This window comes from Mya arenaria, chromosome 12, assembly GCF_026914265.1.
Source record: "Mya arenaria isolate MELC-2E11 chromosome 12, ASM2691426v1".
Classification (NCBI taxonomy): domain Eukaryota; kingdom Metazoa; phylum Mollusca; class Bivalvia; order Myida; family Myidae; genus Mya; species Mya arenaria.
Window position 1 is genome coordinate 51,620,371 of NC_069133.1, and position 14,218 is coordinate 51,634,588.

General features: G+C 36.5%; 1 protein-coding gene across 2 annotated transcripts in view; it reads left to right on the forward strand.

The window, feature by feature from the left end:
- The window catches only part of LOC128211320 (transmembrane anterior posterior transformation protein 1 homolog), a 20,018-nt gene extending 7,031 nt beyond the window's left edge, over positions 1–12,987 (forward strand). For both annotated transcript variants that reach the window (XM_052915983.1, XM_052915982.1), the window contains exons 4-11: positions 264–426; positions 1,063–1,198; positions 1,575–1,672; positions 2,379–2,529; positions 5,603–5,712; positions 7,402–7,461; positions 8,913–9,058; positions 9,303–12,987. In XM_052915983.1, the coding sequence (XP_052771943.1) occupies positions 264–426; positions 1,063–1,198; positions 1,575–1,672; positions 2,379–2,529; positions 5,603–5,712; positions 7,402–7,461; positions 8,913–9,058; positions 9,303–10,152 (1,714 nt within the window). In that variant the 3' untranslated portion in view covers positions 10,153–12,987. The remainder of the gene's footprint in view (positions 1–263; positions 427–1,062; positions 1,199–1,574; positions 1,673–2,378; positions 2,530–5,602; positions 5,713–7,401; positions 7,462–8,912; positions 9,059–9,302) is intronic.
- Positions 12,988–14,218: the final 1,231 nt, after the last annotated feature.

Here is a 14,218-nt window from a genome sequence, read left to right on the forward strand (position 1 = left end):
CTACCATAGTATAATGATTTTTTTTTCAAAATTAAAGTTGGAACTTTTTAAATATTTCATAATCTGACTTCTTTTTGGTGTCATTATGATAAAACTGTTCATCTCCTGTAAAGTATTTTAAACTGATTTCATATCAGTGGTTAGGTTGCTTTGAAAGATAATAGTTTTTTTACTGTAACACATTTTTGTTAGATTCCCTTTAATTTTGCTCTCCTACCTATCTTTAAGATAAACCCAATTCGACCCATGTTTCTGACCTGTAGATCTCGTTCATACCTGGAGCCAGCCCAGATCTGTGACATTCTGAAGGGTGTGGTGCTGGTAGTATGCTCATTCATCGTGAGTCATGTGGACACCTCCATGATGTACCATCTAGTCCGCGGACAGGCCACCATCAAACTCTATGTGTTCTTTAACATGCTTGATGTGAGTGCCCTGACAGTGTTTCTTTGTTATTTTGAACTTAAACCTTGCTACTTAAGATAATTTGTCAATGAAATATCATTTTAGAAATTTATTTAGTTAAAGCTATGCAAATTCATAGACAGGAAAGTTTGTTTGCTTATAAGTTCGAGATATTCAAATGAAACATGGTACACATGTTGCCACTGACAATACACACATGTATAGTAAGGCCATTTACTTTGTCACTGACAATACACACATGTATAGTAAGGCCATTTACTTTGCCACGGACAATACACACATGTATAGTAAGGCCATTTACTTTGCCACGGACAATACACACATGTATAGTAAGGCCATTTACTTTGCCTTTATAATTGTCACGTCATGCCCCTTTTTTACATGAAAAAGAACAGACAAGTGTTGTCTCGGGTGCTGTTGTAACTTTCTTCTTTTTACCATATAAAACTGGTCATTGGACAGGTTTTCAATGGACAGTGTTGTCCTTACTGTTTTTAATGCTTCATTTCTCTGATAGTAATGTAAGAAAGAACAAGGTTGTAAATCATTTCATCATTATTCCTATTATTGTTAAGACAATCTAATTTGGATGATCTTACACTGAAGCTGTAAATCTAGAAATATATAATACTCCAGATGGCTGACCGCCTTCTGTCAACTGTTGGCCATGACATACTGGACGCTCTATTCTGGACGGCGACGGAGCCTAGAGGCAGGAGAAGGGAGCATTTTGGAACTCTTGCCCATCTTGTTATTGCTATCGTGTATGTCAGTATCCTTCGTGGTGGCATGATGGTATTAAAAAAGAAGCTCTTTGTTTTTTTAATACAAATTTGAAAATAGCTACTGCTTATGACCAAGACTAATGATATGTAATATTGCCATTGAAGAAAACTTGTATTGCACTGAAGGAGGCAGCATTCATTTACGAAAACTTTGACACCAAAGGCAACACTTTCATACTTTATGTACCATCCTTAAGCTGTGTTTTAGAGCATTTTGCATTACATTAATATTATATAATATGGATTTAATAGGAATCAGCATTATACATTAATTTTGCCTGTTAATAATATTTCAGATTTTATTTTTGTAACTTGAAAAAAATATGGTAACCTTGTACACATTATTACCTTAACACTGCTTTGTTGCCCACACATTACTGATCCTGTTCCAAGCAACGGTGCTCAACGTCGCCTTCAACTCCCATAATAAGTCTCTTCTAGTCATCATGATGTCAAACAATGTAAGATTTTGTGTAGTTTTATTTTTATTCTTTGGTATTACCAGTATATTCCCCATTTTTAAGCCTGTCCATTTTTTTAAGAAAAGAAGAGAGGTATTGTGATAGCATCATCGCTTCTTAATCAAGATGTGACTTTTATTCTAAGCTTGCTATTTTATAATATGCATTTAATTTGAAAGTCTAGTTTTCACATTAGACATATAATTGAAATTGACAGTCTACTAATGGTGAGGAGATTCTAATAATATATTGAGTATGTCTATACTTGTTGTCTGCATTTGTTACATGAAGATTTAACTTTAAATTTATCAGCAATGGGAACTTTTCCTCTCTTAACTATCATGACATATTATAAGTTACGGGGTTAGTAGGTGACTGGATATGGGATATACGGGGCAAAGGAAACCATATCAGGCTTCGCTCTCACCTGGTTTGGTTTCCATTGCCCTGTATATCCCATATCGGGTCACCTACTAACTATGTAACGTATATATCACGTCGACATCCTGTTTACATGTTTAATTTATTCATCAGAATAATCATCAGAATCAGAAAATAGACGCCATTTTGATACAATATAAAGGTAAGTCACCGCTTGATCAGTTCTGGACCAATGGCGTTGCATCATTTATGTTGAAGGCGTGATATATATAAAATATCCATCATTATGTGTACTTTGTATTCACATTTGCATCTCCCATTTCAGTTTGTAGAGATAAAATCGCACCTGTTTAAAAAGGTGGATATTAACCACTTATACCAGATAGCCTGCAGTGATGTGAAGGAGAGGTTCCACTATGTTGTTCTCCTCTCGCTTGTCTGCATTCGTAACATGAATGCTGTCGCCTGGGACTTGGGTAAGACAGTAGGCTAATGTTGACTTCACTGACACATTGCTAGGGATTTTGAACACTTGAAAATGGAATACCGGTTAACATGGTGCTTAGAGGACATTGACTTGGTTAAATATACAATATTGCTGTCAAGGAGCATTCTCAGTGGGACTCTCTGTATGATTACATATTAAATTGAGGGTATATTATTATGCAGTATGTTGTTGGCATGTTGAACATAAATACTGTCACCTGGGATTAAGGTAAAAAATAGTTATTAAGGTTAAGTTTACAAATAAATATGAGGTACATGTATGTCTATATTTGTTGTATGCGTATGTTACATGACCATGGTTGCCTGGCCTGGGATCTGAATAAAATGTATAGGTTTGTCTTATTTTAGTCAGAAGTTAAGAATATCGCTTAAGGTGGGTCAAGGGAATGTTGACTTAGTTGAAATTCACATAACCATCTGACAGGGCTTCCATTAAAGGAAATTTGGGAGTATATTATTCCCTAGAAATAGACTAGAAAATTCCAAAATGAATTTAAATACACTTTTTAGATACATATTTTAGTAGAAAATTATTGCATTATTTGTAAAGAGTTGTTGAAGTTCTTACTGTAGTGTTCGAGCGACTTGAACTGCCATGTGTGGAGAGAAACTTCAATCAGGGATGGCAAGGAAGATTAAACATCCACTATCGAATTCTTAATGAATGTCCTTTACATCAATTGGCAGTCTCAATCTTATTGACTGTGACTGCTAATTTCATTCCTTGTTTGTATTTTGTGCTTTCAAAGGATCTCTCGTTCAGAACAAGTTATTGACAGATATTGTCTTATCCTGTATCAACCAGCTAATTCAAAGATGCCCTCTTACTCCAAATAAGCAGTACCACAATTAACACATATACACAATTGTTTTAATTTACCAAAAACGATGAATAAATATAAAAAAAATAATGGTTCTTATGAAGGATACCATGTTTAATTTGAAAGAAAGGTGCAGAAAATGCAATATTCCTACCTTATGAGACAATAATTGATCACTGTAAATATTTTAGGACCAACCAGTCATTTAATTTTTGTGCATTTTTATGCCCCCACAAAGTGGCGGCATATAGGGTTGCCCTTGTCCGTACGTACGTCTGTCTGTACGTACGTACATCCCGAAGATTGTTTCCGATCTAATTCTTGAAAACCGTTTGTCCAATCCTCACCAAACTTTAAACACATGTTTGTGACCATAATATCTTGATCAAGTTCGATAGTCATGGAAATCGCTTTAGTCATTTAGGAGTTACGGCCCTTTTTTGCCAAAAATACTTCAAAAATATATGTTTCCAATCTAATTCTTGAAAACTGTTTGTCCAATCCTCACCAAACTTTAAACACATGTTTGTGACCATAATATCTTGATCAAGTTCGATAGTCATGGAAATCGCTTTAGTCATTTAGGAGTTACGGCCCTTTTTTGCCAAAAATACTTCAAAAATATATGTTTCCAATCTAATTCTTGAAAAGTATGTGTCCAATGTGGATCCAACAAGTTTTTTCCTGCCTGAATGGCGCCATATAACCTATACAGTCTTGCGATGCCGTAAAACCCAACTCAACTCAACTTATCCTATATGTGCAGATTATCCTGAATAATCATTATGGCTTATTTTCTGTGACAAAAAATCGAAGTGGGGGCATCCGTGTCCTATGGACACATTTCTCGTTAGCTATGAAATACACAGTTACAATCTTATAATCAGATATGAATATTTTTCCATAAATGCAATATTAAGCAAGTTGGTTTATCACTCAAAATGTTTGTTATACATTTCTATGCATTGATTTTATGATTAAATATGAGTATCACTTAAAGGAAAATTTATTGGATGCAAGTGTGGCATATAATTATGATTTGTGCTCAATAAACTTTTGTCTTCATATTCTGGCCATACAATGTAAATTTAAGGACCTGTTGCCATTTCTACATCAAAACATGACAACAAAATATTGAATATCTCTAAAACCTGAACCATCTGTATACTAATATTTCTTGTTATTACAGCCATCTGTTTCCTTGATGAGAAGTTTTATGGGAAAATGAGAATTCTACAGTTATTATTGTATGTGTCTATTTACATACATTATAAACAATGATAATCAATATTACTATCAGAGAACATCTTAATTTTTTTTCCACTTTTTTTTTTTTGCTGAGAGCTTAACTTAGTTGTCACAATTATGGCGATCAGTTAAATGAATGTAAGTGCATCAGCCTGTTTGTCAGTCTGTCAGATGATGGCTTGTCTGGGCTGTTACTTGGCCATTCACTTGAGGATTTTATAATTACTCGGCAGAAATGTTAACAATAACAAATATGCATGTTGCCTGCAAGACTCATATCATTAGATCAAAGGTCAACGTCCCATGTAAGGGTCAATGGTTTCAAAATTCCTTGAGCTGTAATTGGCCATGAACTTGGGGATTTTTATTTTTTTTGCACAAATGTTCACCAAGACAAGCCAACATGTCATGTTCATTAGGTCAAAGGTTAAGGCCACACTGAAGGATTATTGGCCCAAATTCCTTGTATTTTGGCTTGTCTGGGCTTTAACTTGGTCCAGCTTAAAGGTCAAGGTTGCATTTATTGTCCATTTGTCAGATTTTTTTTCATTTTCCCTTGTTTATCATACCTGTTATCTATAGCCATCAAGTTGCCACTGATAACATTTCTAGTCAACAAACAATGCTAACGAAACAACATGAGTTTAAAGTTCATAAAACATAGTGATGTTTAATTTGACAACCTTTTACAGAACTGTTCCATGTTAACTATTCAGCAGCGGGCTCAACATTGCTCAATATTGTGGTTGTTTCACTAACAAAGCTCTAGTGTTTATTTTCTAGTCGATATCGTACAAATAGATTGTAAAATTTATTGAATTGAAAGACTTCACTATGTTTTATGAATTGAAAGACTTTTCCCAAAAAGTCAATAGCATATTATGCTTTTGACTTTTTGGGGACTTTTAAAAGTAGTAAAAGTATTAAATATGCAGGTATGCCATTTTGTTTCACTAGATGCTGCTATTTTCAGAACACCTGTGGGTGCTCCTACCGGACGCCATCATTGTACTGATCTCGGAAGTCCTAGTTGACTGGGGAAAACATGCTTTTGTTCTCAAATTTAATGAAATCCTCGCTGATGTGAGTATGTGTAATGCATGTGTTACACAAAATGTTAACAGGTTTGTAACTGTAAAAGAAAGAAATCAAATTGTGTTTTTCTTTTCAATGCTCATGTATTATATATAGCCCAGTCACATGATCAGGGTTTTGCTTACTGTACAGCCTGCTAACCAGAGAGGCCTTTTTATGCCCCAGAAGGTGGGCATATTAAAATCGCACCGTCCATCCGTCCGTGTGTCCGGCTCAATAACTCGTGTCCGGGCTGTAACTTTCCCTTGTATGGACAGATTTTAAAATAACTTGCCACATGTGTTCCACATACCAAGACGACGTGTCGCGTGCAAGACCTGTGTCCCTACCTCTAAGGTCAAGGTCACACTTAGTGTTTATTCACAATGGAGTGCTGCATATCGTGTCCGGGCTGTAACTTTCCCTTGTATGGACAGATTTTAAAATAACTTGCCACATGTGTTCCACATACCAAGACGACGTGTAGCGTGCAAGACCTGTGTCCCTACCTCTAAGGTCAAGGTCACACTTAGTGTTTATTCACAATGGAGTGCTGCATATCGTGTCCAGGCTGTAACTTTCCCTTGTATGGACAGATTTTAACATAACTTGCCACATGTGTTCCACATACTCAGACGACGTGTCGCGTGCAAGACCCGTGTCCCTACCTCTAAGGTCAAGGTCACACTTAGTGTTTATTCACAATGGAATGCTGCATATCGTGTCCGGGCTGAAACTTTCCCTTGTATGGACAGATTTTAAAATAACTTGCCACATGTGTTCCACATACCAAGACGACGTGTAGCGTGCAAGACCTGTGTCCCTACCTCTAAGGTCAAGGTCACACTTGGTGTTTATTCACAATGGAGTGCTGCATATCGTGTCCGGGCTGTAACTTTCCCTTGTATGGACAGATTTTAAAATAACTTGCCACATGTGTTCCACATACCAAGACGACGTGTAGCGTGCAAGACCTGTGTCTCTACCTCTAAGGTTAAGGTCACCCTTAGTGTTTATTCACAATGGAGTGCTGCATATCGTGTCCAGGCTGTAACTTTCCCTTGTATGGACAGATTTTAAAATAACTTGCCACATGTGTTCCACATACTCAGACGACGTGTCGCGTGCAAGACCCGTGTCCCTACCTCCTAAGGTCAAGGTCACACTTAGTGTTTATTCACAATGGAATGCTGCATATCGTGTCCGGGCTGTAACTTTCCCTTGTATGGACAGATTTTAAAATAACTTGCCACATGTGTTCCACATACCAAGACGACGTGTAGCGTGCAAGACCTGTGTCCCTACCTCTAAGGTCAAGGTCACACTTAGTGTTTATTCACAATGGAGTGCTGCATATCGTGTCCAGGCTGTAACTTTCCCTTGTATGGACAGATTTTAACATAACTTGCCACATGTGTTCCACATACTCAGACGACTTGTCGCGTGCAAGACCCGTGTCCCTACCTCTAAGGTCAAGGTCACACTTAGTTTATTTCTTTTTTTACTTTTCAAGAAAACTTGAATGGACTTGCTCCCAGATTGTATGTTGGCAATGTTTGTCTTTGATGTCTTACACATGAACAAGTCCATTTAAGGATTAAAGTAAATTTCAAAGCACTCCACAGTTCAATGTTTAATGATGACACTGAATGTGCCTGGACCATACATACCAACAACAAGGTTCACATATTTTTCCAGGTATACGGAGAGTTCAAAGTGAAACTGGCTCTTGACATGGCCTCCAGTAGACAGTCGCAGGTGAGTTCAAATATCTACTGATGTGAACATAGAGGTAACAAAGCACCCTGTGTATCTGTACAAGTAGCTACAAGTACTTTCAGGTAAAAGATGCAGTTGAGCTTGACAGTTGTTTTCGAAATCTCTCTCTAATTTTTACTTGTTTTCTCACTAATATTTGCATAAAACAATTTCCTCATGCTTTTTGACATGCCATTTTCAATGCATACAATGTACACAAACACAGTGTATTAGTATGTATCTGGATGGTGTAAATAAAGGAAGATTCAGTCGAAACAATGCAGGAAGTGCAAAAAGCACCAGATTGTTTTGCAGATTTTATCAATGAATTAAGTTTTGTAGCTACATGCACAAGTGATTTTTATGCGAAAACAAATCATTACTGATTTATAAGATACACACATATTTACATGTACATGTTGTTCTGTATGCTTTTTCTACAAATTTATATTGTGTTCTTATTTAGGCGTTCTTTGATTATTTGGACCATGTATTTTGGAAATGGGCCTCACCCCAAGCCCCTGACTTGCCTCAACCCCCGGCCCTAGTTTGCCTCTCCCCCTTGCCCCTGGCTTGCCTCACCCCTAGCCACTGACTTGCCATATCCCCCAGCCTCTGACTTCCCTCACCCCCAGCCCCTGACTTGCCTCATCCCCAGCCCCTGGCTTGCCTCACTCAGAAGCTGCTGGCTTGCCTTATGTCCAAGCCGGTGCATTGCCTCATCGACATCCGCTGGCTTGCCTCACTCCCGAACCCCTGGTTTGCCTCAATCCCCAGGAGCTGGCTTGCCTCATCCCTAAGCCCCTGACATGGCTCTCCTCCTTGCCCTTACTTTGCCCCAACCCCAGCCCCCCTTCTTGGCTCTCCTCCTCGCCTATCGCTTGCCTTACCTTTCAGCCCCTGTCTTTCCTCAACCGCAGTACCTGGCATGGCTCGACCACCTGCCCATGGTCTGCCTGGTATTCCTAAGTGCCTCCTGATCAGTCTTCCCGTTGAGTTAAAGACTGACCACCACAATGAAATATTACTAGTTCAACTCATTATTTTAGGCATTCAATGACTACTCAGACCTGGTATCTTGAAAAAATTGGCCTCACTCACCTGCTCCTGGCTGGCCTCACCACCTGCCTATGGCCAGCCTCATCACCAGTCCATGGCTTTCCTCACCTCCTACCACTGGCCTCTCTGCTACACATGATTGACTTCTGGTCAGTAAGGCTGACTCTTTCCCTAAATGTTCTCCAGTTTTCTCCAGTTTCAGGCGTTCACTGACTCCACTCTAACCTGGTATTCAGAGGATGGGTTTATACTACCCATACCCAGGCCCGTCTCACCCACAGCTCTTGGCTTGCCTCACCCCCTTACCCCCTGCGTCCTTGGTACTCATGATTATCTTCTGGCTAGTAAGACAGACTGATACTAAAATGTACTCTAATTTTCTCCAATTTCAGGCCTTCACTGACCACTCTGACCTGGTATCGCGGAGAATGGGCCTCACTCCCCTGCCCCTGGCCTGCTTGCTGTATCTTATTGTCTCTCGGTCAGTCAGATTGACAACAACTATGGATTACACAATACTTGCCTTACTGTATTTATGGTAAGTTAAGATTTTGCTACTTTTAATTTTTGGTGTAGATTAAAGGAAATAAAAAGAAGAAAACAAAAACAAAACGCAATACATGTACATTAATTTTGATAAACAGTTAAAAAAAAGAAATGGTTAAACCAGTAAATTGATGTGGGTTACATGGATTGCCATTGTGTTGTATTGTCAACCTTAAGCAAGTTTAAAAAAATATATATATATATATGTTTCGGTTTATGTCTTATTTTTGTTTCAGCCTCATGTCTTTCAAGGTTCTAAACAGCATTATACTACTGGGCCATTCCTACCATATAATTGAAAAATATCATCAAGAAAATGAGGCAGATTCGGATTCACAGACACAGGAAAACACAGCAAAGAAGGAAAGAAGCCACTCCCCAGAACAGAAAAATGGAGTTTCACCTGAGCCTGAAAACATCCCGCAGGAAAGACGGGCATCAGGTGGAGATATTACTGTTCCAAAAAACTTCAGCCAGATATTTTCTGCCGATTCCTACACAGAATTGACTCTAATTACAGACACCACAGCCATTGAGCCGACAGGTGGGTTTAATATGCGTGTTCCTCATGCAAGGCAGGAGGCTTCCTCAGTTGTGTCGGATGGTGAAATGTCTGAGCAGGAATTGGAGTCACATGATCATCTGGTGGTATCACATGATCAAAAACCTGCATCACATGATCATGATAATGTATCACATGACCAGACTCTTGTGTCACATGATTATGAAGAATCAAAAAGTATGGATTATAGTGGAAGTTTTAGTGATTCTGAAGTTAAAGGTAATAAAAGTTCAAATAATTCGAGTAGTAAACATTCAGAAAGTTTAATACCAAGGCGCCATGCTGCATCTAGAGACTTGCATGGAGCTAGCTTGTTCCAGCGCTCTAATAGGAGTTTTATGATGAGTTTTGGGGCAAGAAAAAAGTTTGGTTCAAGTGCTTCTTTACCTGAGACAGTAGGTATACCTGAAGATAATGAAAGTGAAAATGTTAATGATGCAGACCAGGTGTCGCGTAAAAGTCTAGAACGCGATGAAAGTGTAACATCAGATTGTGGTGCTGAAAAGGATGGGAAAATTGAATAAGGAGACTTAGTGAATACGTTAAGGTTTGTTTGTACTTGAAAGATGCATTTTGTCAGATCACCAGTAGGTGAATATAAAAGAAATAATAAATTTTAATTTATACATTTGATAACATTATTCATCGCTTGAAAACAAATTTTATGAGAGATTATTCAAATACTTGTCTCACTCTTTTTAAAACAGTCTCAGGTTTCGCTTTTCAATGATGTGTACACATCATACACTGAATGTTGGAGTATGTAAGATGTGCAATACAATTGTACCTATTATAAGGCAAAAGCTTGGGGAAACCAAGTTGAAAAAATATTGAATTGAGGAATGCGTTTAAAGATTTTAAGCAACATTTTATATAAATCTTTGTTTTGTTATTGTTATGACCATTTTGTTCACATTTTGAATGAAATTATTTTTTCCATATCTGACGATATGCATTGTGAATGGATCCCTTTAATACAGAAGTATGATAGTAGTTAGCTTTGCTAGCAGCTTTGCTACAGGCATTCATTGAAATAATGGAAAAGATACACAAAATATTAGTCTAGTCATCAAAATTAGACTTTTGAATTAACAAGCTCGAATTTTTATACTATCACTTGGCATCATTTTTTTAACAAGCCCTGCTATATTAAATTCAGAATTTGACCAGGCCTGGAAGACATTTTACCAGTGCAGGGCTTGCTAGCTTGGGTAAATTTCGACCACTGGTCACTGACTGAAAATCAAATCTCTGAGCATTACTTTGAACATGTGGTTGTAGTGTTGTACTTTGCTTCATTTTAAATGCATTTGGAACTGTTTCGTAGATATTTGTGATTTTGTATGTGTGTGCAATGCTGACTTGAAGGTTTTTATTTGTTACATTGTGATGGTTTTTGAGTTTAATATTTTTGTGCCATATTTAAGTGTTAATAAACATCTACATATATAAATGTTAACTGACATTTCTAGCTTATAAATTGTTGCCATGTGTATGAAACTTGTTACAAATGTACTATGTTTTTCTTAAGGTCTAATTGCATAATAAGTTATATTGTTTGGATAAACATATTAAAGTTTTAAAGGCATAAAAAAATACATTTGGTTCGGGTTACCTGACCCTACCTACGAAATAGGCACCTACCCTACTGTTTCTATAGTCAGATGATAAAAAAAATGAAAAAATGAAAAAAGGAGTTTGTTTTTTAAGTGTGATCTCATATGTAGTTTAAAACATTGAACACTTTATACAGAATATTACTTTAACACCATTCTCCAATGACGAAAATAGCATTCTTTTATAAAGCCTAATAAAAAAAAAATGCCTACCTACCCTACCTTTTTTTGGAAAAGGATGTAACCCTAACCAAACTTTTTTTTTTGCCTTAGCTAAAGAGAATCGGAAGCTTGTTGGTAGCATCCTTCTGCTTACAAGATGAATAGCATGGAATGAAATGCTTAAGACTGTAATTTTTATCTTTTGTTTTTTATTAACACTTTTGATGTGATTATTAATACATTCAACCATAACATGTATATACTAAGCGGTTGAAACCTAATATCACTTCAATTAAACACAATTGCTTACATTTTCTGTCAAATTGATACTGTTAAAATTCTTCACAGCTGATGCAATGTGCCCTTTTCTCCCTTGGCCCCCGTCCCTCTTCTGCAGCCATTTGACCATACTTGTTTTCATATCTTAAATACATCCTGAGAATATAATAGCCCTCGCAAGTGAAATTCAGAATGATGAAGATCTGGAAATGTCTGCTTAGATACAAACATGTATTGCATAACCAGTATTTTGAAATTTTCTTCAGTAGTGGTTTAGTTTTCCACTTAACAGGCTTATGGTCAAACATATTTGATATTTTTATTGCAAATTATGAATGAACTTGCATTAGTGATTGCTAGAACTTTGATGGCTGGACATTCTATCCTAGGTGGTAGATACCAATTCTATTCAGATTGATCATGTTGTGTGTATATCATCGTTGATCATCTCGAGGAACCATATTTCATTGATTAACATTACCGGTATATATTGGTCCATTATTTTTTGTCAGTATTAATGATTTATTCCATTCTAAATGCAGTATGTTTGACTGTCAAAGATTTTAGCTGTACAGTTCTGGTTTACAAGAATTAGGATTAAATTGGTGCGATTGGAAACAGCCATAGTATGTACTGGTATGGTCATGAAATAAAAATGCATTCCATTTCCTGGTGATACATTTTAAATTAGTAGTTATCAGAAATGAAATTTACATAAAATATTGTATTATTTATGTGTTAAAATCATGTAATTATTTATTTGTAATTAAAATGTCTCTAAAATATTTGAAAAAACAACAACATTATTTCATACATATGTTAAATAACTCACTGGATGAGTTTTGTACATTATTATGTACAGGGGTTCTAATGTTCAGCAATCCTAAAATCAGGATGGAGAGCTATTAACTGCAGACTATTTTACAGATAAAAAGATTGTTTGTTTTTTTGGTGGACATTTGTATCAAAAACAGTAGAAAGTATTTCAAAAGGAGTGAAACCCCCTATACCCTACTTTGAGCAATGGACCCTGCTAGTTTCAGGATTGACAATTATCCGCTTGTCGAACCCCTGTAATGGGTGTATGTTCTTCCAGATTATTAAATGATGGTTATGATCTTTTTCAAGAGTTCATATACTGAATTTGTTCCAAAATCCATTGTCTTGATGATCAAAATGGCTTTATAATTTATAAGAACTAATATCATGTGTATATTACATAATAAAGTTGTTTACAGACTTACAGATTACATGTTTCAATACACAGATGCTGTTTGCTTTACATGTGCCAATAAAAAAGATGACAAGAACAGACTTTTTTCATATGTGAAGGAAGTTTAACGATTAATTTAATGTACAAGACTAGTTCCTGAAAGAGTGTATGAGCACATTAAAGCCACACTCTCGTCCATGAGTATCGCTACAAATAACTGATAACTGGTTGCAATACCCCATTCTCCTCCACCAGAGTGATAAGGCTATGGTACCACATTTAGATTTATCGTTAACAAACCTCTGATGAATGAGAATGCATTGCCCCTGATATTGGATAGTGTCCACAAAAATATAACTTTTTTGAAAAGTATGTTCACTAAAATTGTAAAACAAGCACTTGAATGTTGAAAACCTTGACAAACTCTGATGTAATCGTGGATTGTGTCTAGTATTACATAGCACATGTTACACCCTGATGCTTCTGTCTAGTAATGTAGACGTCCCGGGTTGGACACGTGCTGCAGACCTACATTTTTTATTTCTTTGTATATTTTTAGCTTGACTATTCGAAGAATAAGGAGAGCTATACTACTCACCCTGGCGTTGGTGTGAGCGTCACAACTTGATTAAGGTTTGGCATGTAAGCACCTTCAATCCATTATCACACCAAAGACATTATGTGTTTTGCATTGACTCTTATGAGTTCCCAACTACCCAACCTACTTAATTAATGAAGTTGAAGATAACACTGTCTGATTTTACAATGCAAAGAAACGCCTTTTATTATTCGACTTAAAAGTTCTGGTTAATATCACACCAAAGACATCATGTATTGCATTGAAACTTCGCACATGTCTACCCAACTACCCAACCTACTTTATTATTGAAGTGAGATAACACTGTCTTTTAATGTAATACAAATTATGGCCCTTAAATTATTGCCTAAAACATTCTGGTTAAGGATTTGCACTTCTAATCTAAGTTCACAGTGATTCATGCATGTTTCACCAACACTTTGCCTTCTTTAAACTTGAAGCGGCGGAAAAGTCTAACGCGATGTCTCTGTGACAGCTCTTGTGTTTTTTTATTATTATTATTTTATAGTGTTTTACTTTTTTACTTTCATGTAAGTTTTTGTACGAATTGTTTTAAATTTGGATACCTTCATACCGTAGAACATTTGCCTTTAAGAAAATGTATTCAAGAAAACATTTCTCCACAATATCTATAAAATCATATTATTATAATGATGCTTGAACATGATGGTATTACATGAATGACTGCTGAAATGTCAAGATTACTGTTATGCTACAGGATA